This window comes from Prunus persica, chromosome G3, assembly GCF_000346465.2.
Source record: "Prunus persica cultivar Lovell chromosome G3, Prunus_persica_NCBIv2, whole genome shotgun sequence".
NCBI lineage: Eukaryota > Viridiplantae > Streptophyta > Magnoliopsida > Rosales > Rosaceae > Prunus > Prunus persica.
The window spans coordinates 23,923,712-23,942,423 of NC_034011.1; the positions used below are offsets into that span (position 1 = coordinate 23,923,712).

General features: G+C 36.7%; 4 protein-coding genes across 5 annotated transcripts; 1 reads left to right on the top strand and 3 right to left on the bottom strand.

The window, feature by feature from the left end:
- Positions 914-7,930, bottom strand: LOC18782615 (AUGMIN subunit 5). The gene is made up of 10 exons (XM_007217582.2): positions 7,070-7,930; positions 6,214-6,756; positions 5,752-5,887; positions 5,256-5,414; positions 4,830-5,039; positions 4,188-4,373; positions 3,124-3,283; positions 2,182-2,377; positions 1,633-1,765; positions 914-1,528 (listed from the first exon to the last, which is right to left on the bottom strand). The coding sequence occupies exons 1-10, from the start codon at positions 7,591-7,593 to the stop codon at positions 1,400-1,402; spliced, it is 2,376 nt and encodes a 791-aa protein (XP_007217644.1). The 5' UTR covers positions 7,594-7,930; the 3' UTR covers positions 914-1,399.
- Positions 9,304-13,235, top strand: LOC18784277 (E3 ubiquitin-protein ligase At3g02290). Its single transcript, XM_007217693.2, has 5 exons — positions 9,304-9,706; positions 10,622-10,985; positions 11,634-12,060; positions 12,489-12,598; positions 12,922-13,235. Exons 2-5 carry the CDS (start codon positions 10,866-10,868, stop codon positions 12,946-12,948), a joined length of 684 nt encoding a protein of 227 aa, XP_007217755.1. The 5' UTR covers positions 9,304-9,706; positions 10,622-10,865; the 3' UTR covers positions 12,949-13,235.
- Positions 13,550-15,966, bottom strand: LOC18784385. The gene is made up of 7 exons (XM_007215993.2): positions 15,456-15,966; positions 14,977-15,236; positions 14,730-14,773; positions 14,444-14,569; positions 14,207-14,291; positions 13,909-13,962; positions 13,550-13,806 (listed from the first exon to the last, which is right to left on the bottom strand). Exons 2-7 carry the CDS (start codon positions 15,226-15,228, stop codon positions 13,729-13,731), a joined length of 639 nt encoding a protein of 212 aa, XP_007216055.1. The 5' UTR covers positions 15,229-15,236; positions 15,456-15,966; the 3' UTR covers positions 13,550-13,728.
- LOC18782702 (uncharacterized protein YwbO) lies at positions 15,979-18,538 on the bottom strand. Of its 2 annotated transcripts, none has more exons than XM_007215889.2 (8): positions 18,349-18,538; positions 18,000-18,152; positions 17,697-17,819; positions 17,488-17,531; positions 17,219-17,344; positions 16,629-16,713; positions 16,361-16,417; positions 15,979-16,263 (listed from the first exon to the last, which is right to left on the bottom strand). In XM_007215889.2, exons 2-8 carry the CDS (start codon positions 18,132-18,134, stop codon positions 16,183-16,185), a joined length of 651 nt encoding a protein of 216 aa, XP_007215951.1. In that variant the 5' UTR covers positions 18,135-18,152; positions 18,349-18,538; the 3' UTR covers positions 15,979-16,182. The 2 variants fall into 2 exon arrangements, with proteins under 2 accessions (XP_007215951.1, XP_007215948.2); XM_007215886.2 differs by lacking the exon at positions 18,349-18,538 and adding an exon at positions 18,248-18,322 and having other exon boundaries at positions 16,046-16,263.

The following is an 18,712-nucleotide window of genomic DNA, read 5'->3' on the forward strand; positions in this document are numbered from 1 at the left end:
CTTTCTTTCTCCATATTAGCAATATGATTACATGTGAATTGAGTTATATTAGTTATTGAAGTTTGAAGTTTTATGGCATGTTGAGCTTTAGGACGGTTTCGTACTCTAGAAAATGATTTAAATATGGAGCAAGTTGTGAATTTATTGGCTGTAATTGGACTAACAATATTGAAAAAATGCAAAAAAAAAAAGAGATTTGGGCTTAGGCCCAAACTGGCCGAACCGTCTTAAATTGGTTTGGATTGATTTAATTTTCTTCATGACTTTTGTCAAAATCAAACCAAAACAAACCATTATATTGTAATTGGTTCAGTCGTGATTTTGAGGTGAAACCGATTTAATCCAGATCGTGCCCACCTTAAGTGTAAAGTCTCATACGTGACTTACATAAACACGAGGATGATATATATTTGTGATGAGTGCATAGCTTCGTTGTGGGTAAATTACCTGTCGTAAAAGTATATTTGTAAACAACATTTTTATTACACCCCATTCATGCAGGAAACATTTTGATCACATTGAATGTATAATGTACATCAGCAATTTTCATATAATGTAATCATCAGCATGTGATATTTCTGTTTGTTCTTCCATCTGATCTGAGTTTGTATTTATTCTAGTCTGCATGCTCATATGGAGAAAGAAAGTACTTGATGAGTCATCTGTCCATGCAATTATTGGTTTCTTGACCAGCATAATAATAGTACCAAACAATAGATTAAACCCAACTGCAAGTTTGTATATTGCACTGGAGTGGCACCATTTGCAGAACAAAACAATGTGATACAGCGCAAAATATATTGAGAGATCAGTTGCAAATTCGAAGAAACAATGCAAAATAATCACAAGCACCATCTGCATATGCATCTGTATGAAAAAAGAAAAGAAAAAAAGAAAAAAAAAAGAACAGAAAGAACCATCAACGATGCTCGTCATCAAGCTGCCCTTTCATTCAATAAGACCAAGTCACATTCGGACTACAAATGAAATCTCTACAGTTCAAATCACTCTTCCATTTTCGGGGATCAATCAATCCTCGAGGGAATACCCACCAAAAAACCAAGCTACAAAGTTTATGATACAACACATCCTTGCTATTCTGTACAAAAAGTTATTTGGAAAAGTTAAAAAAATCTGGTCTTCCGGTATAACAAACTTAAAAGCAACTAAAATCAGGACCAGATCCTTCCTGCCTGGCTACCCTCCTCTCTTCTCTTCTCCTCAAACCGTAATATAGAAGTGATATCCTCAGTATATGCTTCCATTTGCTAACTGTACCCCGTACACGTATTGCCTGCCGGTTATGTTGGTTATTTATATGGTCATTGAAATGGCAAATGACATGGGAAAACCAGGGAGATCCCAAGAAAATCTTGCTTCCCGAGTACTCGAATAATATTCACAAGTGCTCTTGATCATAAAATGCAAGGAGCTGCTTCACATGATTATGCCAAGCAGCAACATTTAATCCATCAACTAGGACCCAGTCAACAACAGTTGCTGCTGGTTGCTCCCACCATTCATCAAGCTGCAGAAACATATTGCAGTTCAGACAATTAAAGAGTGCAAAGGCAAAACAAAACTATTAAGAATTTATACAGCTAAAGTAGAAAGATGATGGTGGTCACTCACCAATCCCCTAACATAGTTGCAATCCTCCAAGCACTTCTGAGCACTCAAAATTGCAACCTTAAGTTCGGGCAACCATTTCTCCATGACAGTTTTCTCTTGCTCCGCAGCCAAATTTAAGCAATAACTTGTTGTCCTGCAAGGAGTAAATAAAAATTAAGAAAAGCACATTCATTACGAACATTAACATTTAAAAACAGAAAGTAGCAGAGCTATGAGAGGCTTGAGTATTGGCAGGAGATTAGAAGAAAGAAAAAAAAATGTAAATGTATTTAGAATTTGGATGAAAAAAAAAAATTCATAACATCTAACAAAACATATGAATCTCAAAAGAAAAAAGAAAAAATCGCTCCAATAGAAAGGCATGGTTCTGTAGTCAAAGAAACTTTGTCAGTTACCCATCGGACACAGATATTGGAATTTTCCTCATCTCTTGCTCAAAATGGAATTCCAGTTCATATTGTTTGACTAGGGTCTACTTACTGAAACTTTGGAGTTTGGAGGATTACATAATCTAGATTCCTGTTAAAACAAGGCCAAGAGAGGTTATACCTTTCATATTCTTGTTGAGCTCTATACGCATGGTTCAACAACACATGACCACTTTCAACAAGATCCTGCCGTGTATGGACCAAATTGATTGCCTTTGCTAAGTCCTCCAACACACTAGCCTCAGAACCACGAAGTTTCAAGCAGAACTCCAGGGACTCTAGGATTGATGCTAAAGCAGTATCTGAACCCTCCAAACCTGTTCATGTTAAATAAGATATAAAAAAAGAATTGAAAACACCCATTAAGCGGGCACAAAATGGCATCCACATAATCCAAAAGTAAACAATGAGATAATTAAAAATACCATATGAAAAAAAACGCATATGGGAGCATTTGTTAAACTCAAGCTAGACAAACTTGAAATTATGAAGCAAATGTAGAAAGACAAACCGATAGCTTTACATTATGGAGTTACAAGTGACATGTATGGATAATGAGAGAGCACAATTTCATGATTCATTAGACGCCAATTTAATTAGAGTTCTATTTTCATTCTCAAACCCAAACTCCTTCATACCAGGAAAGAGTGGCTACAAAAGATGATTTCTTATCATGACACGCTATTTCACCCACCACAGGGAAGAGAGATCAATTTTCAGTGTCCTACTTGGGATTAAAATTAAACAGAACAAAAATCTTCCAGGCCATCATGTAACAGCATCTCCACCCCAGCAGAAAATCTAACCCTTCGGTGGACTTGTCCAATTAATTGCTATACTGACGTTTTTTGTTTTTCTTGTAAGTGTAATTGACAAACCATTACATACACAACTAAAAAATGAAGGCAAAAGAGATCTTCTGTTGCCAATAGAGAGAAGCTTTCTGGCAGAAACTGGCCAGATGGAGAGGATCTAGTTCTCCCAAAACCAAGCCTCAAATGGAGGCAGTGGCATCTAATCTTACACATGCTTCTAATGTTGTACCAGATGACCGAAGACTCACCAGCAGGATACTGAAGGGCAGCAGATATTCGACATATGGACGGTATTGCTGATGGATCCCTGGCACCTGCTTTTGCAGTTAATATAGCAGCATTCTTTTCTGCAGCTGCAACAGCTTCAGGTCCAGTAGACCCACTTGCACCCATGGACTCCAGTAGTGCCTGATAAAAAATTCATTAACAGTTATATACACAGAAGAATGCAAATGGGATAACAAAATCAAGGGTGGGAGTGCACTGAGGATAATTAAATCAAGGGTACTTAGGTAGCTCCCCAGTGAAAGCAGTATTTCCCTGGTGGTCTAATCCTACTTTACCACCAGACTAGTCCAGTTCTGCTCAACATAAAGCACCTCTTAATTTGTTTTCCTTTATGAGTATACAATTCGAAATATAGTGTAGGTTTATTTTTACTTCTTTTTACTTCATTAACAGTTATATACACAGAAGAGTGCAAATGGGATAACAAAATCAAGGGTGGGAGTGCACTGAGGATAATTAAATCAAGGGTACTTAGGTAGCTCCCCAGTGAAAGCAGTATTTCCCTGGTGGTCTAATCCTACTTTACCACCAGACTAGTCCAGTTCTGCTCAACATAAAGCACCTCTTAATTTGTTTTCCTTTATGAGTATACAATTCGAAATATAGTGTAGGTTTCTTTTTACTTCTTTTGGGGCAAGCCCAAGCTTGACATTCAAACTTCAAGATCTCTCTCTCTCTCTCTCTCTCTCTCTCTCTCTCTCTCCATTATGTTCCAACGCCTTTCCCCACCATACACAGTGTCCAGAAAACAGATCCAGAAGGCGAACATGAAAAGATATAATGTATTTTCAAGCCAAAGAACATTCAAAAAAACTTCTGAATAACCGAGACCTTAAACATATTACAGCAGTCATATATGTTGAATATCATAGTCAAATTAACTAATTAAAACTTGATAATGGAAAGAAACAGATTTATTAACTTTTACTTCTTTTTTTTTTAGAACCAAACATATTGATCAGTAGAACGATCAATAACCAAGAATATTTAATAACGATAAAGCCACAAATTGTAGTAGACAAACCTGTGGAGTTGCTGGAAGCATGTAGAGGCTATTATCAGGACTTTGATCAAAAGCAGAAACTTCTCTTTCAATAAGATCTTTTGCACTATTTGAAAGATCCATAACTATTGTGCATGCTGGAATAATAGTGGTTGATGCATACTCCCGTGCGGCTAATGGCTGCTGATTCCAGAACGCAGCGGCATCCTGCCAAGTTTACAATATAATATTAGAAAGTATCTATGACAAAAGGTGATGGAGAAGTAGTATCCTAGCTGCCTTTATTGAAGTATATATGAATACCAACTGAAAACTATGCCACTGGTGATATCATTTGTGTATCAGTTCCAAGGAAATTGAAGTGCCTCATGGTGAGCTAAAAGCCCAGACCTATAGGCATAAATAGGATCTTTGGGCATCATGATAAATATGGCACAAAAGTGGGTACTGAAATTTTATTAAATAAAAAAAAAGTCCATCAACTCGTTGGGGTGACATAAAAAAATTTCTTCGATATTTTATATGATATATATGAACTTTCATATGGAACTCAAAACAGAATGAGCCGACAATTTCATGGAATGACCAGAAATGGACAATACAGTACCATTATATGAAGTGACTTGCAGTTTTACAGGCATTAATGAAGCTGAGATAGCTTACCATGTTTACTTTTAGTAGAGCACTGTATATGATTTCAAGTTCCGATCTGCGGGAATCAAATTCTTCAATCTTTTTCCACTTCTTTTTCAATGAATCTTCAGCTTCTTTCCTTTCTGCACATAATTTATTTAAGCGTTGTATTTCAGACATCAGCGTATTCAAGCTAGCCCTCAAGCCAGCAACTTCTCTTTCCTTGGTCCAAACCTCCAGCTACAAAAATAATAGGGAAAAATGGTAAAAACAACACACCAAATGATAATTAACTACATACCAGAAATAAGCTACCATAGAGTACCCAAATGACTTTTTATGACATTCAAATCAACAAGGATCAAAATACTGAAACTAATCACACCTCTCATCATTGGCACTATTTGCACCTAAAGTATTGCTAATTTAGCCATTTAATATCCAAGAAAGATTTACCTCAAGTTGCCTAAGACTGCCCACATTTTGTGATGTGCCTGAAGAAACTGCGTCACTATTTCCATGCAAGCGTTTTATAAGTTTTTGACACAGATCCCTAGCTTCTGCAGCTTTGTTCAGTGCATCTTCAGTAGCCAAAAATTGCTGAACATGTGCTTTCTGTGAACAACATATGCAAAATAACAATTTTAAACTCCTGAAACAATGCATGATTCGTAAGACAAAACAAAAGCAGAAAATGTAAGGTGAAAATAGAACCCAACTATGATTTCGTTTATTGACCAAAAAATCTATGCTTCAGTATAAAAAAAGAATGGTCTTAATGGAATTAGGGTTTCGGCGGACTATTCTTTATAGGGGAAAACACATTAAAGAAAAAGTAAGAGTAATGTATATCCATGTAGTGAAAAAATGAGAATATTAAGATGAATGGCATAAGTGACTAGATCATAATTAAAAATCAATGTCAAGGCTACTATCTAGAAAAGAACATAACCTGTCGTTCAAGAAGTTGAGTTCCTCTAGAAGGTGCATCAACTCCTATCTTTCCATTACCATAAAGTTGATAGTGTAACGGTGAACTCACATCAGGAGAAGAAACATCGATAACTCGGTTGTTCTCATACTTGTACCTGATTAAGGAATTGAAGAAACGTGAATCAAGGATATGGAGAAGATATGAGAATTCAAATACAAGAATGATCAAATTTGAAAATACAGCATGCAATTATTATTTAATCAAGCACTGCAACTATTCCTGATAAGAGAGGGAGGGGAGACCATATTATCCACAAGTATTGACTCAGGAAATATTAAATTAAAAAACCAAGAAGGAATATCGTAGTTGAATAGCCTTGCCTGTAGAAGCTTAGGGAAACATTGACAGCACATAAGAAATGTGAAGGACAAAATGAAATAAGCTTTATGTCCCCAACAGAAGTGACAAGAAAGTGTTTACCTTAAAGTTTCTGCATCAGCTCTAACATCAATTTTCTCTATTTCTCTGGAAATTAGAGATTTCAACCGTGACGTGTATGAAGTAATTGCCTGAAGCAATTGAGGAGGACTCTTTAACCCATTCACAATCGCAGCTCTAACCTCATCAGGTAATTCCCCATCAAAATCAAAGCCTAACTTGGCTGTTTCTAATTGAGGATTCAAATGAACACCACTTCCTTCATATGCAGGAAAAGAATTGCGAATCTTTTCAATCATATGTGCTGCAAGAGATTCACAGGCCTTCCGGATGTTTCTTTCCCGAGTGGTTTCAATAAGAAGTACATCATCTGCTGCTTTACTGCCCTTAAGAGTTGAATAAACAGCTTCCTTTTCACTGCTTGAACTAAAGCTGTTAACCAATTCAAGAGATGAATCAACACCTGACCTTTGAGCATCCCTTGCTTGATTAACATAATAACGAAGACGTTTATGATACTCTGCAAATATCTTTTCCGCTTCATCACACTGTTGATAGTAAGCATCCAACATTACCTGCTTATGCCTGCATTATGATCAAGCATATATCAATAGAGTCCACCTTGAATGACTCGGAACAAGTGTTAGTCTCATCAGAACATGCTTCACATCATTTTTAGCTTATGAAACTATTCTCAAACAAACCTTGCAAAGAGGAATAACATAGCGCCGACACTCTAAACCAGTCATATAGTTCATGTCTTTCTGATAACGATGTTGATCACATATAAGAATTTTGCAAACTTTCTTTCAGAATTTCAGAAAGAAAACAAAACAAGTTTTCAACTGAATTAAATTATATACTCAGGATTATGCCAATGATCCACAAAAGCCCAAACCTTTTTTTAGAGCGTTCATCAAGCATCCTCTTCCGTTCGGCCTCTGCCCTTGAAACCTCCAACATTCTGGCCTTCAAATCCTTCCTTTGTCTCTTCACAATGTTCCTCAACTTCTCCACTTCCTTTGACGCCAAGTCCCTCTCTTGCAGCGCAGCCTCCCTAGTCTCTGCCGCACTCGAACCCTCCCCAAGCTTCTCCTTTCTCCTACCTCCTTTACTCCTTACGCCCTCCTCCTTCCCCGATTTTACCAATGCACCACTATCGCCGCCACCGCTGCCGCCGCCATGAACAGTTATATTCCTCCGGATATTCTTCACCGTATTCTCCGACTTCACGCGGGTAATCAAGAAATTCCAAATGGGTATCATATTCCCCCGGCAAATCTTCCTCAGCGAGTCGATTGAGGGCAATTGAGATTTGCTAGCAGCACTGTACGGACCCAAGGGCCGGTACCCCATTTCCTTCTGAAGCCATTGCAATATGGCTTCCGGCTGAGCCACAGAGCTCTGCGACGAGCCCTGCATTCTTTTAGGCTTTTAGGTCTCTTCAGAAAAAGAAGAGTTTTGGGAACTAAATCACCATCCTGCGGTGAATAATAAAAACCCTAATTTCTGCACACTAACGGACTGAGATTGGAGCTCAAACTACTTCAAAAGCCTAACACTGACACTGAGGTCTGCTCCGAGTGTGAGAATTTAGGGTTTCGAATTGCGAAAATTGGAGAGGAACAACTAGATCTGAGGGGTCGCCGGCGAAGAAATATATTCAAATTGAGAAATGCAATGCAAAGTAATACAACGGTAATTTGACCTTAAGAGGCAAGCAAGGCAACGAGAAAAAGTCTGTCGTTTATTCAAATCGGCACTACAATTTATTAACCGGTTTAATGCTTCAAAACGACATGCGGTGATGTGTGAAGTTTTTGGTCATAGATTAATTAAGCTGGGACACTTAACCAAAAATATTAAAAAATAAATGTTTGGTGTTTGGTGTTTGGTGCTTGTCAGGGGTAGTTTTGTGTTTGTCCATTTCTATTTCCTGTGAATATTTCTGGTTGAAACTATCATTTGTATAATTATGAACTTTGAAGCAATATGACCAATTTTGCAGTGGGTTTGTTGTATGAAACATAAATTAAAGATTTCGTAATAACTTGTAGCTCAAGCGATTAAAATTAATTTTTAATTTACACTTCATTTAATATCTTTTGCACGAAAATTTTATATTTTTTTCTTCCTTTTAAGCTCTGTCGGCAGCATACTAATTGTAGGAAGAATGCCATACAAGGCCGACGTGAGAAGCAAGTCTGATCTTTTATAGACCATCACAATAGTTTCCACTATGGTCATCAAGAACTATTGCCCCAACCCTACTAAAAAGGGAAATTGCCAAAATTGGCACTGTAGCATTCTTCATACCATTGTCGTTTTTGTTGGTTTTCAATGAGTTTTTATATTTATTTTTGTCAAAATTAAGAAAGAGAGAGAGAAACTCACACACACCGTTATTATGGAAGTTGTTATATTTATTTTTATACAAGAAATATTGAATGAATAAAACTAAACACAAGATTTACCACAACTAATAAAAATGATGATTTGATATCTCAGGTTTGAATCCTCATGACATCATAATTGTGTGTGTGTGAGAAATCCCCTTCCTCCTAGACTTTTTTAAAAGAAAGTGATCGAATTGCATTCAAGTAGAATAATGAATTATACGGCATATGCATGCCTAAGGTAGCCTCATTAAAACCTTCTCAGGAAAAACCCCAAAGGACAAAACTCCGGAATAAAAAAGAGTACCACACATACCAAAGATATAGCAAAACCACAAGATCAAATAGAATCCTGAATAAGAGTATCAAGGAGCCAAAAAAGAGGAGACTCCATCCAGCTAAACGGTCAGCCACACTATTCGCCTCTCGAAAAACATGCACAACACAGACAAGTACATTATCATGCAAAAGCAGTTTACAGTCTTCGATCAAGCAACCAAGGGAGGAGAGATCCACATCACGATAGAGAACAGAAAGAACCATCCCTTGTGCGTCGCTCTCAAGACCAAGAAAAAAAATATATATGATAATTGTACTAAGAACCCTCCCTCTAATTTAGACTATGACTTGTACTAAAAAAAGTTTATATATGATAATAGTATCATTAAGAATTTCTTTTTAAAAATATAGAATTATTAACATCCTTAATTAAGGTTTGTCCAATAAAAAACCAACATCAATATAGAATTTATATTTTATATTTTGTTGGGGATTGGGTTGCGACATCATCTTTCTCTTCTTTTTTTTTGGTCGAGGTTGCGACATCATCATTAAAGTTAAATTCGATTGTTTATGGAATTAAAATAGGATAGATTCTTCCACCCACTGTCAGGAGAAAGATTAAGGTGTGACTTTAAAATTCCGCGCATTCATAGCTTTTATCACCGCAAAATCCAAGAGCTAATTTGCAAATTCGAAATCCCCCATATTTAGTATCCGATTTTCGAAGCATATATTTATTCAAACATCCAATCCAAAATTCTACTCAGTTTCCGATTCCTCGGCGTCCCTGTCTTTGTCCACCCACCAAGATCAATCTCTATCTCTCTCTCCTTCCAGTTTTGTCCCACCTATCTCAGGTACTTTTTCTTTTCTTTCTCTTTCTTATGTGATTGTTTAAATTATTGGTCTTTTGCAGTATTTTGAATCTTCTGATTGCATCAGAATTGAATTGATATCTGCAAAGGGGTTAGATTTTATTTATTTGTTTTTGCTGATGATGGTTTTTATTCTTTGAACATTCTGGTTGTAGCAAAATTTGATATTTGCAACAGGGTTTTGTTTTGTGAACCTTCTGATGATCCAAAATTTGATATATTCAAAAGGGTCTGTTTTATTACATTGATTTATGTGTTTTTCTAGATTGATCTATTACTTTTGATCTTTAAAATTGGGATAATTGCATGTTTTCCTTTCCCTATTCTGTTATTTTATTTTCTGGAAATTTTGAATGGACTGACTTGACCTTCAATCTCTGGGCAGCTTGTCAACAAAGTAGCATATTACGATAACCACCTGTAATTTCTATGGATTTTATGCTGGTTGATATGCCTTTCTTCCTCACCACCATTCGGGAGGAAGGGCGAGAATAAGGGGAAATTTAAATTTACTGGCTTTTATAACAGATGAGGGGAAATTGTATCTTAAAACATCCCTGTTGTGAAACTTCATAATCACAACTATTTTCTCAAATTTTTCATGTTTCTCCGAATATTTTGAAGACATATTCAACTCCATAGGAGTCATGGTATTACAGCTGCAACTAGTGAGGTGCCTGCATATTTCCCAGGGAGTATGACAATGATAAATTGAATCGCTTCAAAACTATGATCTCTCTGTACCATTAAAGTAGTTGACACGCATTGCATGTGTGCATGTGTTTTCTGCTTTAGTTCTAGTAGATCTGTTTAGAGGACAACTCTCTTGAGTATTAGCCTTTTCCCTTGTCAATATTGTTGTTTGAAACTTACACATGACTGTCTTCTATTTCACAGGTGAAGAATATAACCCTAAGTTATATCAGAGCCACAAAGGCGTCCAACATTGTTAGATAAAAGAGGGAGGGTACTGGTCCGCGGAGGCAGTGGGACTTCTGCGAGCTTTGTGTCCTCTCTCGTACTTGTCAAAGTACAATAATTGCTCCTAGAGATCTTTTGCTTAATGCACAAGTGGAGCTTGATTGGTTTCGGCTGATGAGAGTGGGGAACTGTTGTGGAGGTTTATTTTTAAGCTGACGTAATGGGTTCTGTTTGTTGTTGTTTGAATGCTGAGGATTTTGAAGACTATGTGAATCCAAACAGTTCTGCATATAGGAACTGTATCTGTCTTAGTTGCTTTATTGAGAACTTTCTAAATGTGGTATGCCTTCATCATCCTTGCTACTGAACTAGTTAATTTTTTTATGCATTACTATTAGTTGTTATGATGTGGGACATAATTCTATGTTTCCTGTTTGGTAGATGATCTTGATGTTCTGCTTCTCTTGTCACACTGTCAAGCTGATTGCTTTTATGTATGAAATTGAATTTTCTTTTCAACCTCATTACCAATATCTTATGGAACTGTATGCCAAAGAGCATTATTATTGGTAATTTTGCTGGAGACAGTGCTGCTTTTGTGCCCTCACTGATCTGCTATTGTCTTGTAAGTCTTCACTGAGAGCATCTTATATAGATTGTGAGACAATGAGAGAGAAGAATTTCTTGTTTTTTTTGATTTTAAGAGAAGAGTTTTCATTATTAAGCTTGACTGTTAGAACTTTAAAAAGTGTTTGCATGATTGGGGTTTGTGTGTGGGCACTTATGAGTCTTCCTTTAAAGGTTAGTGATTTGGTTATATTCTTCTGGAAAGCAAAGGTTTATGCAGTTGCTTTGAGTAAGAGATTTGGCCTGTAAAACAGTTCAGCAAGAGATTGAGTTAATTCCATAAATTACAATTTTAATATTAATCGTGAAAACTTAAACTTTACGATGGAAGAATAACCCTTTATCTTCTCGTATTTTGTAGTATACATCATTATTCAGAAGAGGAGAAGTGCATTCAATCCCATCATCCATTCAGGGGGCTGCATCAATGACGTCCTCAGCATCACTAGACAACTCTATATCTGACATGTATCGTTCTCCTCCAAGGCCCTTGCCTTATGATGCTGACCCCAGATACATCCGCTTGCAACGGGATGGGTTGATTTCTAGGCGTGAGAAAGGCTCAAGTCATTCTCATGAGGAGGCCGAACCTCTAAGAAGTGATACTGATGCAGATTCTGAATGTTTGAGTACAGGAGAAAAATGGAATGGGTCTGCTTGTGAAGATGGAGTAAAAGAACATCGTTCCAAGTCCTCAATGAAGTTCTCATCAGCAAAAGCTACAACCATAGTTGGGAACTTTTATATATCATCAGAAGACGAGGATGTCTGTCCAACATGTCTTGAAGGTATTTTTATTTGGGTTTTTTTTATTGGTGTTTCTTCTTCTTTCTCACCTTGTGCGTCTGATGGTCATTTCCACTTCATACTACTTAACATGAATGATGACCCAGTCCTGTTTTCATTCTGTTAATTGCAAATGTTTGTTTGCTGAATTGAATCAACTGTCCTGTTCATGTTATCTTTGCTTTGCTCCCCCAAAAATATTGTGCCCCTTCAGTAAACTGGACCTGAAGCTAGAAGGGAAGGGTCGGGTAGTGAGATGCAGCATTCACGCCAAATGCTAGCTTTGTTAGGAAATAAGACTTGAACACTTACGTCAATTTGTAACGTTTGTGGCAACTTTGATTGGTTTATGATTCTGAAAATGTACCCTGATGGTTTATAACGTCTGAAATATGAATTCTCATGTTTTTTTCGTTGCCCTTGTGTGCAGAATATACTCCAGAAAATCCCAAAATAATGACAAAATGCTCTCATCATTTTCACCTTGGTTGTATATATGAGTGGATGGAGAGAAGTGAAAGCTGCCCTGTTTGTGGCAAGGTAACAATAATTCTCTTACTTTTTATGTTTTCTTAGTTAATATTTCGTTTATAGTGATGATAATCTTTAGGTAGGCTCAGCTTTTAGTTTTATGTCCCAATATTTCTGAAATTTTAGATTAGTGTTATTTTGTTATTATTATTATTAGAATAGTTCTTCCTTTGTCTTTACTATAGTCCTATACATGTTTGGTATTTTACAACTAATGGATTGATAATTTTTCTGATCTACATTCAAGTGAAGATTAGTTTAATTTAAAGCAAGACTCTTTTTTACTGCAATGTGGATTTTGACTCTGGATTTTATTTGTTTGGCTTTTGTAGGTGATGGTATTCGATGAAACGACTTAATCACGATTGAAAGGTTTGTGTCGTTGATGAAGCCAACAACAGCTGAAGAGAGAGCATACTAAAGAAGTGATGCCATTGTGAATACCACATGTCAAAAAGTGTCATTGATCATAGTACATATAAACTTCGTTTCTGATGACCATTGTTGTAAGTTCATTTTATTCCATATAATTTTTCTATGAAAAGAAATTTATGTGGTAGTTCTTGCCTTGCTATGTTCTCTGAACAGTAATTGCCTTTTGTGATGTAGAAAAGTGATTTATAGTTAATTTTTCACTTCCCTCAGAACCCATCAAACTCTCACACCTCTCATCTCTTCTTTGCACATTCTCTCCCTTCATGGTCTCTCTTAAACACCAGTCTTCATCTTTCCATTCAACAAAGATTTGCTATAAGCCCAACTTTTACAACGTTATAAATCTCGTATTAGAAAGGAAAGACTGAACAACATTGTCCTAATTATTTGTCTCAATAACACAAGGATTGAGATATGTCTGCGTATTTGCCCATACAATATATGTAAAAGCAGGATAAAAAGTTATACACATTAGGATAGTTGTATCGAGATGAATGTTCTCTTGCCGGATATCTAATATGTCACTAGACCGTGAATCAAGATCGCATATTCAAATATGATCTCACTTAATCAATGATTCCGATTACGCTCTAATAACACAACATACAAAATTGTTTAACAAAAGGAAATTACTCAGCATTTAAAACATATTTCCAAGGTTTGCATTCTTATTGGAGCTAGAGAGTGAATGCTGATGTGAAGTATCATTTTGTAGCTGCTTCAAAAGCAGCTAGGAAGACCTCAGTTGGTTGGGCACCAGCAAATTCTTCCTTTCCATTGATCTGCCAAAAGAACCAAATGATTAGTAGTGATGGATCTATTTGGCTAATCAAACAAAACCCAAATTTTGAAAAGAAAAAAAGAAGTGAATTTTCATCACCCACCACAAAGTATGGGATTCCTTTTACTTCTGAGTACTTCTTAAGCTCTTCCTTGACCTTCATTGTATCATGATGAGCTAGATCAGTTCCATTCAAAAATATACAGAAAAAAGTTTGGGGTTTGGTTTATTTCTGAGAAAGGAATGGCTGTTGCAGGATTCTAGTTTTAATTTGGCCTGTTTTGGAACCAAAGGATCATAACAAAAATTCCACAATCCTCTATCTGGTTTTTGCTGTCCTTCAACATGTTAGCTTGGCTTGCAAAATAATAGGAACATGAAGGAATTGGTGAAGAACAGACCTCAGTGAGCCCATTGTTGGGGTCATCAAGAAACTCTGCTGCCCCTTCTATTTCAATCTTTTCAGCACATTTCAGAAGATAATCCCTGCACCCAAATTGCAAATGTTTGTGCCTCTTTCAAGTTTTACATCAGATTAAGGATGTAGAAGTACTTAACCTAGAACATATCTTTGCATCCATAGCCATTGCTTGAAAATTAAGAATAGATTAATGAATCCTCCCCATATGCAATCTTACCTGTCCCCAATGAATCTCCCATCTGTGAAATATCCAAGACAGATCTCATCCACAAGATCATGTTGCTTATCACGATCCTGCAGCCCAGCAAAATATATAAGCCTGTGACTCTCAATAGTATTTCCCCTGCACATGTTTTACACAATATTTGTTAACACATTAAACCACCACCGAAAAAATCCTTGTTTCCATGCTTTCACTCTATGTGAAATTGTTTGTTTACACACGCACAAACACACAATCAGCCTGAAAAATGAAAGAAAGAAAAATCAATGTCTGCACTTACGTGAGTCCATCGATCTTATAAGTCATGTCATGGTTTGAAAAGATCTGCAAATTGTGAAAAGGAAACATAAGAATGAATACCACTTAAAACTAGCAACCAAATAAGGAGAAAAACTTCCCTATCCCCGGTTCATTGCCCCGATCTCTCTATTTCTCTCCTCATATCGCCTATCAGATGAGGAGAGAGATAGAAAGAGGGGGGGTGATGAAACGGGGATAAGGAAGTACTTTATGTATATATTACATACATCTGCCATACGGGTCTCAAACACTTCAGCCACATCAGCGCCCATCTTTGTATCATAAAACTCTTTCTTGTAAGTGCCTTCTTTAGGGATTTCAGGATCAATTTGAAATGGATGCCATCTGAGCTCAAACTCGTATCGATCATTACCTTCCTCCAGAGCTTTGTCAAGGTTTCTTTTGCCCACAAAGCACCATGGACACACAGTGTCTGCAATTATATCAATTTCCACAAACTTTTTCTTGGTTCCAGCCATCTCTGCAACTGTATCCCTAACAATATTTAACACTCAAAACTAGATGGTGAAACTGGCACTCAAACAATTGCTGCCAATATGGCAACCATGACATATATATCAGAGCCACCAAATTCATCAAATATATATATTAACTGTTTTAATGTCAACCCAAATGTGCATGTAAAGATGGATTTGAAGTTGTATGTTTTTGTTTCATGAAAGTTTGCTCACAAGTCATTACTTACACGTCCATAAATGTGTGAAAGCTGCCCACCACTTGGGAGGAGAGAGGGTTACGGATACCTTGTGGACTTCAACATTTTTTTTTTTCCTTTTCCACTTGAAGGCTTTACCGCCTACCACGTAGCTCAAAGTCAAAACAGAAAAAGTCCACAAAGCCTTGGCTCAATGCTACCTTAACCATGAATGGGTTTTTTTTGTTGTTTTAGGTTTCGACCCATGTAACCAACCTTGACCATGAATGTTGCTCGATGTCTTTCTTTAATTTTGGGGCCAATGTTGTTGGATATCAACTATTATTGGGATCAGAGACCATAATTTCAACAATTAGTTGAAAGGAAAAAGAAAACAAGGAGATAGTATTAGTAACGATTGTAAAATGAATTTCAAGAATTTGTTTTTAATAACGTTGTCTACGATATATAAATCCAAATTATCATTCGCATGAGTTGCACCAGTTATATAAGCAAACCCATTGATGCACATTACACTCCGCAGAACTATTGGCATTGCCAGGCAACAGCCATAAAAATCCCAACTATTTGTTTAACTCGCTCACACCTTTTGGACCCTATACAATATCACAACTCTCACATCATGAGAAGATTCACACAACATTAGTTACATTACCCAAAACAGAGAAAACTATTAGTTATATGCATTCAATATATGTTTCCAAGGTTGCATTCTTATTGGAGATGGAGAGTGAATGTTTTTAGATGTGAGGCTGCATCACTTTGTGGCTGCTTCAAAAGCTCTCAAGAACACCTCAGGCGGTTGACCGCCACTTAGTTCCTGCTTTCCATTATTAATCTGCCAAAACAGCCAAATGATTCATAAGTAATGGGTCTATTAATTGGGCTAATCAAACGAAAGTTCAATTTTCATAATGTGAGTTTTCATCACCCACCAGAAAATGTGGGACTCCATTTATGTCTTTCGTGTACTTCTTGAGCTCTTCATTGACCTTCATTTTACATAACGAACAAGGTCAGTTCTATCAAAGATATTGAAGAAATTCTAATTTTAGGAAAAGGAGCACAGTAAAATGTACACAATGCTCAATTTGGTCGCAAGAAAACAGAATCTTATGATTTGAATCAGTTAGCTCAACAGTTCAACTCCAATCTTCAAATACTCAGCCAAAAATAGTGACACAAAGGAATCAGTGAACAGACCTCATTGAGTCCATTGTTGGGGTCTTCAAGAAACTCTGCCGCCCCTTCTACTCCAATCTTTCTAGCACTTTCCAAAAGAAATTCCCTGTATCCAAATTGCAAATATTTGTGCCTCTTAATTCAGATTTTAGAATGTAAAAACATTTAATTCTAGGCTGTTCTTCCATAAAAGTTAAAACTACCCGTAACCATTTTCAGGAAATATATGTTTTGACGTCCCTTCTTTACCTTATCATCTTAGGGGTAAGGAAGTGTCATATATTGGTTTACTCTGATCAGGAACATATATAGCATCCAATTCTCAACAAACACGATCGACAAATACAACATGCTTGATGCTTCAGAACTTCAGAAGAGAAATGATACAGCAAACTGTGGGCTGACAATCTTTCATTTTTCATTTGACTGGTGAGTTTTACAGGAAAAGACAGAAGCACACTCTCTCATATACCATGTGATATTTGAAAAGAAGTAGAATGTTTACATTTAACACATGCCGCAAACTTGTAGAGAAGAAATCACTATATACAACCTTAAGGTAAACAGATATAAAGGTAATCAAAAAGTGACCTAAAACTGTGCTTAATTACCTGTCCCCAATGTATTTTTCCTGTGTGAAGTATCCAAGAAATAGCTCACCAACAAGCTCATGTTGCTTCTCATGACCCTGAAGCCCAGCAAAATATATAAGCCTGTGGCTATCTAGAGTATTCCCCCTGTACATGTTTGACACAATGTTAATACATAAACTATCATTTAGTTCCTTTTCCAGGCCTTCCCTCCATTATCAATCTGTTGTTTACAGTGTACACTGTCAGAATAACAATGAAAAAGAAAAAGTAATATCCTTTCAACTTACGTGAGTCCGGACAGGTTATATTCCAGGCCATGGCCTCTGAAAATCTGCAATTTTCAAAGGGGACAGAATGAATAACTAGACAGACCCGACAACATCTTGCAACCAAATCAAGGCCATTCATTTAGCACACCATACTATGACAGAGGTAAGCATATATGTTAATGTTGTACTTTTTATATATAGACAGATCCATAGAATTACACGAATACCTCTGACATCCGAGACTCCATCCGTCCAGACATGCCAGACCCAAATTTTTCCTCATAATACCTTTTCTTATCAACACCTTCTTTAGGGGCATTAGGATTAAGTTGAAATGGATGCCATCTAACCTGCAAAAAATTTATACACTAACAATAGTTTTGGATGGAACAACAATTTATGTACAGTGTGACAGTAGTTTAGGATTGATGGAACAAAAACTGATTTATGTACAGTGACAACAATAGTTTAAGATGGAAGAACACAACAACAAAATCAACAATGACAACAAGAACAAGAAAGAAGATAACCTCAAAGTCGTATCGATCACGAGATGCCTCTAAAGCTTTGTCAAGATTTTTCTTGCCCACAAAGCACCAAGGGCATACAGTATCTGAAACGATATCAATTTGGATAAGCTTTTTCGCAGCTGACCCACCAGCCATAGTTTTATGCAGTGTTTTCTGCCACAAAATTAACACATCAAATTGGTGCTCGATACAATTCCCGGAAATTCAGATATCAGGGGTCACCCAATTCACAATTCATATCATCTTACAAAGATTGATGGTTTTAATATAAACCCACAAACACACATACAAAGATTGATGAAATGAAACAAATGAAATGAATCTAAAGTACAAGGCTTTGATTGCTTACCCGTCTGTCAGTTTATCAAAGCTGCGACTTGGAGAGTTGGACAAGAGAAGAAGACAATTCTACGCGTTGTGGCTTTACGGATACTTCGTGAACGTTTTCAATTTTCTTCTACCACCTTTTCTGTTTTGTTTTTTTATCTCTCTCCTGTTCAGGCTTCACCACCTACCACGTACCTCTCAAAGTCGGCGAAAAAAGTCCACAAAGCTAAGCTTGAAATGACACATACATAAGCGTAAAAATACATATGGTAGCGTAAAAACTATGGCTCCAAGAAAATCTATTCTATATGTCCACTCAACGTCATCTCCTTCGTCAATATCGTTTGTGTAAAAATTTTGAAACTTAACTCACTTATTATATGTCA

What these genes read in the sequence shown, in the direction of transcription:
- LOC18782615 (XM_007217582.2), bottom strand. Translation starts at nt 7,593, where the DNA reads ATGCAGGGCTCGTCGCAGAGCTCTGTGGCTCAGCCGGAAGCCATATTG. An exon ending in GCTGATGCAGAAACTTTAAG is followed by an intron (nt 5,888 to 6,213) that starts GTAAACACTTTC and finishes TTCCTTAATCAG; the next exon opens with GTACAAGTATGAGAACAACC. An exon ending in CTCTACTAAAAGTAAACATG is followed by an intron (nt 4,374 to 4,829) that starts GTAAGCTATCTC and finishes TAAACTTGGCAG; the next exon opens with GATGCCGCTGCGTTCTGGAA.
- LOC18784277 (XM_007217693.2), top strand. Translation starts at nt 10,866, where the DNA reads ATGGGTTCTGTTTGTTGTTGTTTGAATGCTGAGGATTTTGAAGACTAT. An exon ending in TTGAGAACTTTCTAAATGTG is followed by an intron (nt 10,986 to 11,633) that starts GTATGCCTTCAT and finishes CGTATTTTGTAG; the next exon opens with TATACATCATTATTCAGAAG. An exon ending in CTGTCCAACATGTCTTGAAG is followed by an intron (nt 12,061 to 12,488) that starts GTATTTTTATTT and finishes CCTTGTGTGCAG; the next exon opens with AATATACTCCAGAAAATCCC.
- LOC18784385 (XM_007215993.2), bottom strand. Translation starts at nt 15,228, where the DNA reads ATGGCTGGAACCAAGAAAAAGTTTGTGGAAATTGATATAATTGCAGAC. An exon ending in TATAAGATCGATGGACTCAC is followed by an intron (nt 14,570 to 14,729) that starts GTAAGTGCAGAC and finishes AAACATGTGCAG; the next exon opens with GGGAAATACTATTGAGAGTC. An exon ending in AAGGAATCCCATACTTTGTG is followed by an intron (nt 13,807 to 13,908) that starts GTGGGTGATGAA and finishes TTCTTTTGGCAG; the next exon opens with ATCAATGGAAAGGAAGAATT.
- LOC18782702 (XM_007215886.2), bottom strand. Translation starts at nt 18,286, where the DNA reads ATGTGTGTTTGTGGGTTTATATTAAAACCATCAATCTTT. An exon ending in TGGAGTCTCGGATGTCAGAG is followed by an intron (nt 17,532 to 17,696) that starts GTATTCGTGTAA and finishes TGAAAATTGCAG; the next exon opens with ATTTTCAGAGGCCATGGCCT. An exon ending in TATAACCTGTCCGGACTCAC is followed by an intron (nt 17,345 to 17,487) that starts GTAAGTTGAAAG and finishes AAACATGTACAG; the next exon opens with GGGGAATACTCTAGATAGCC.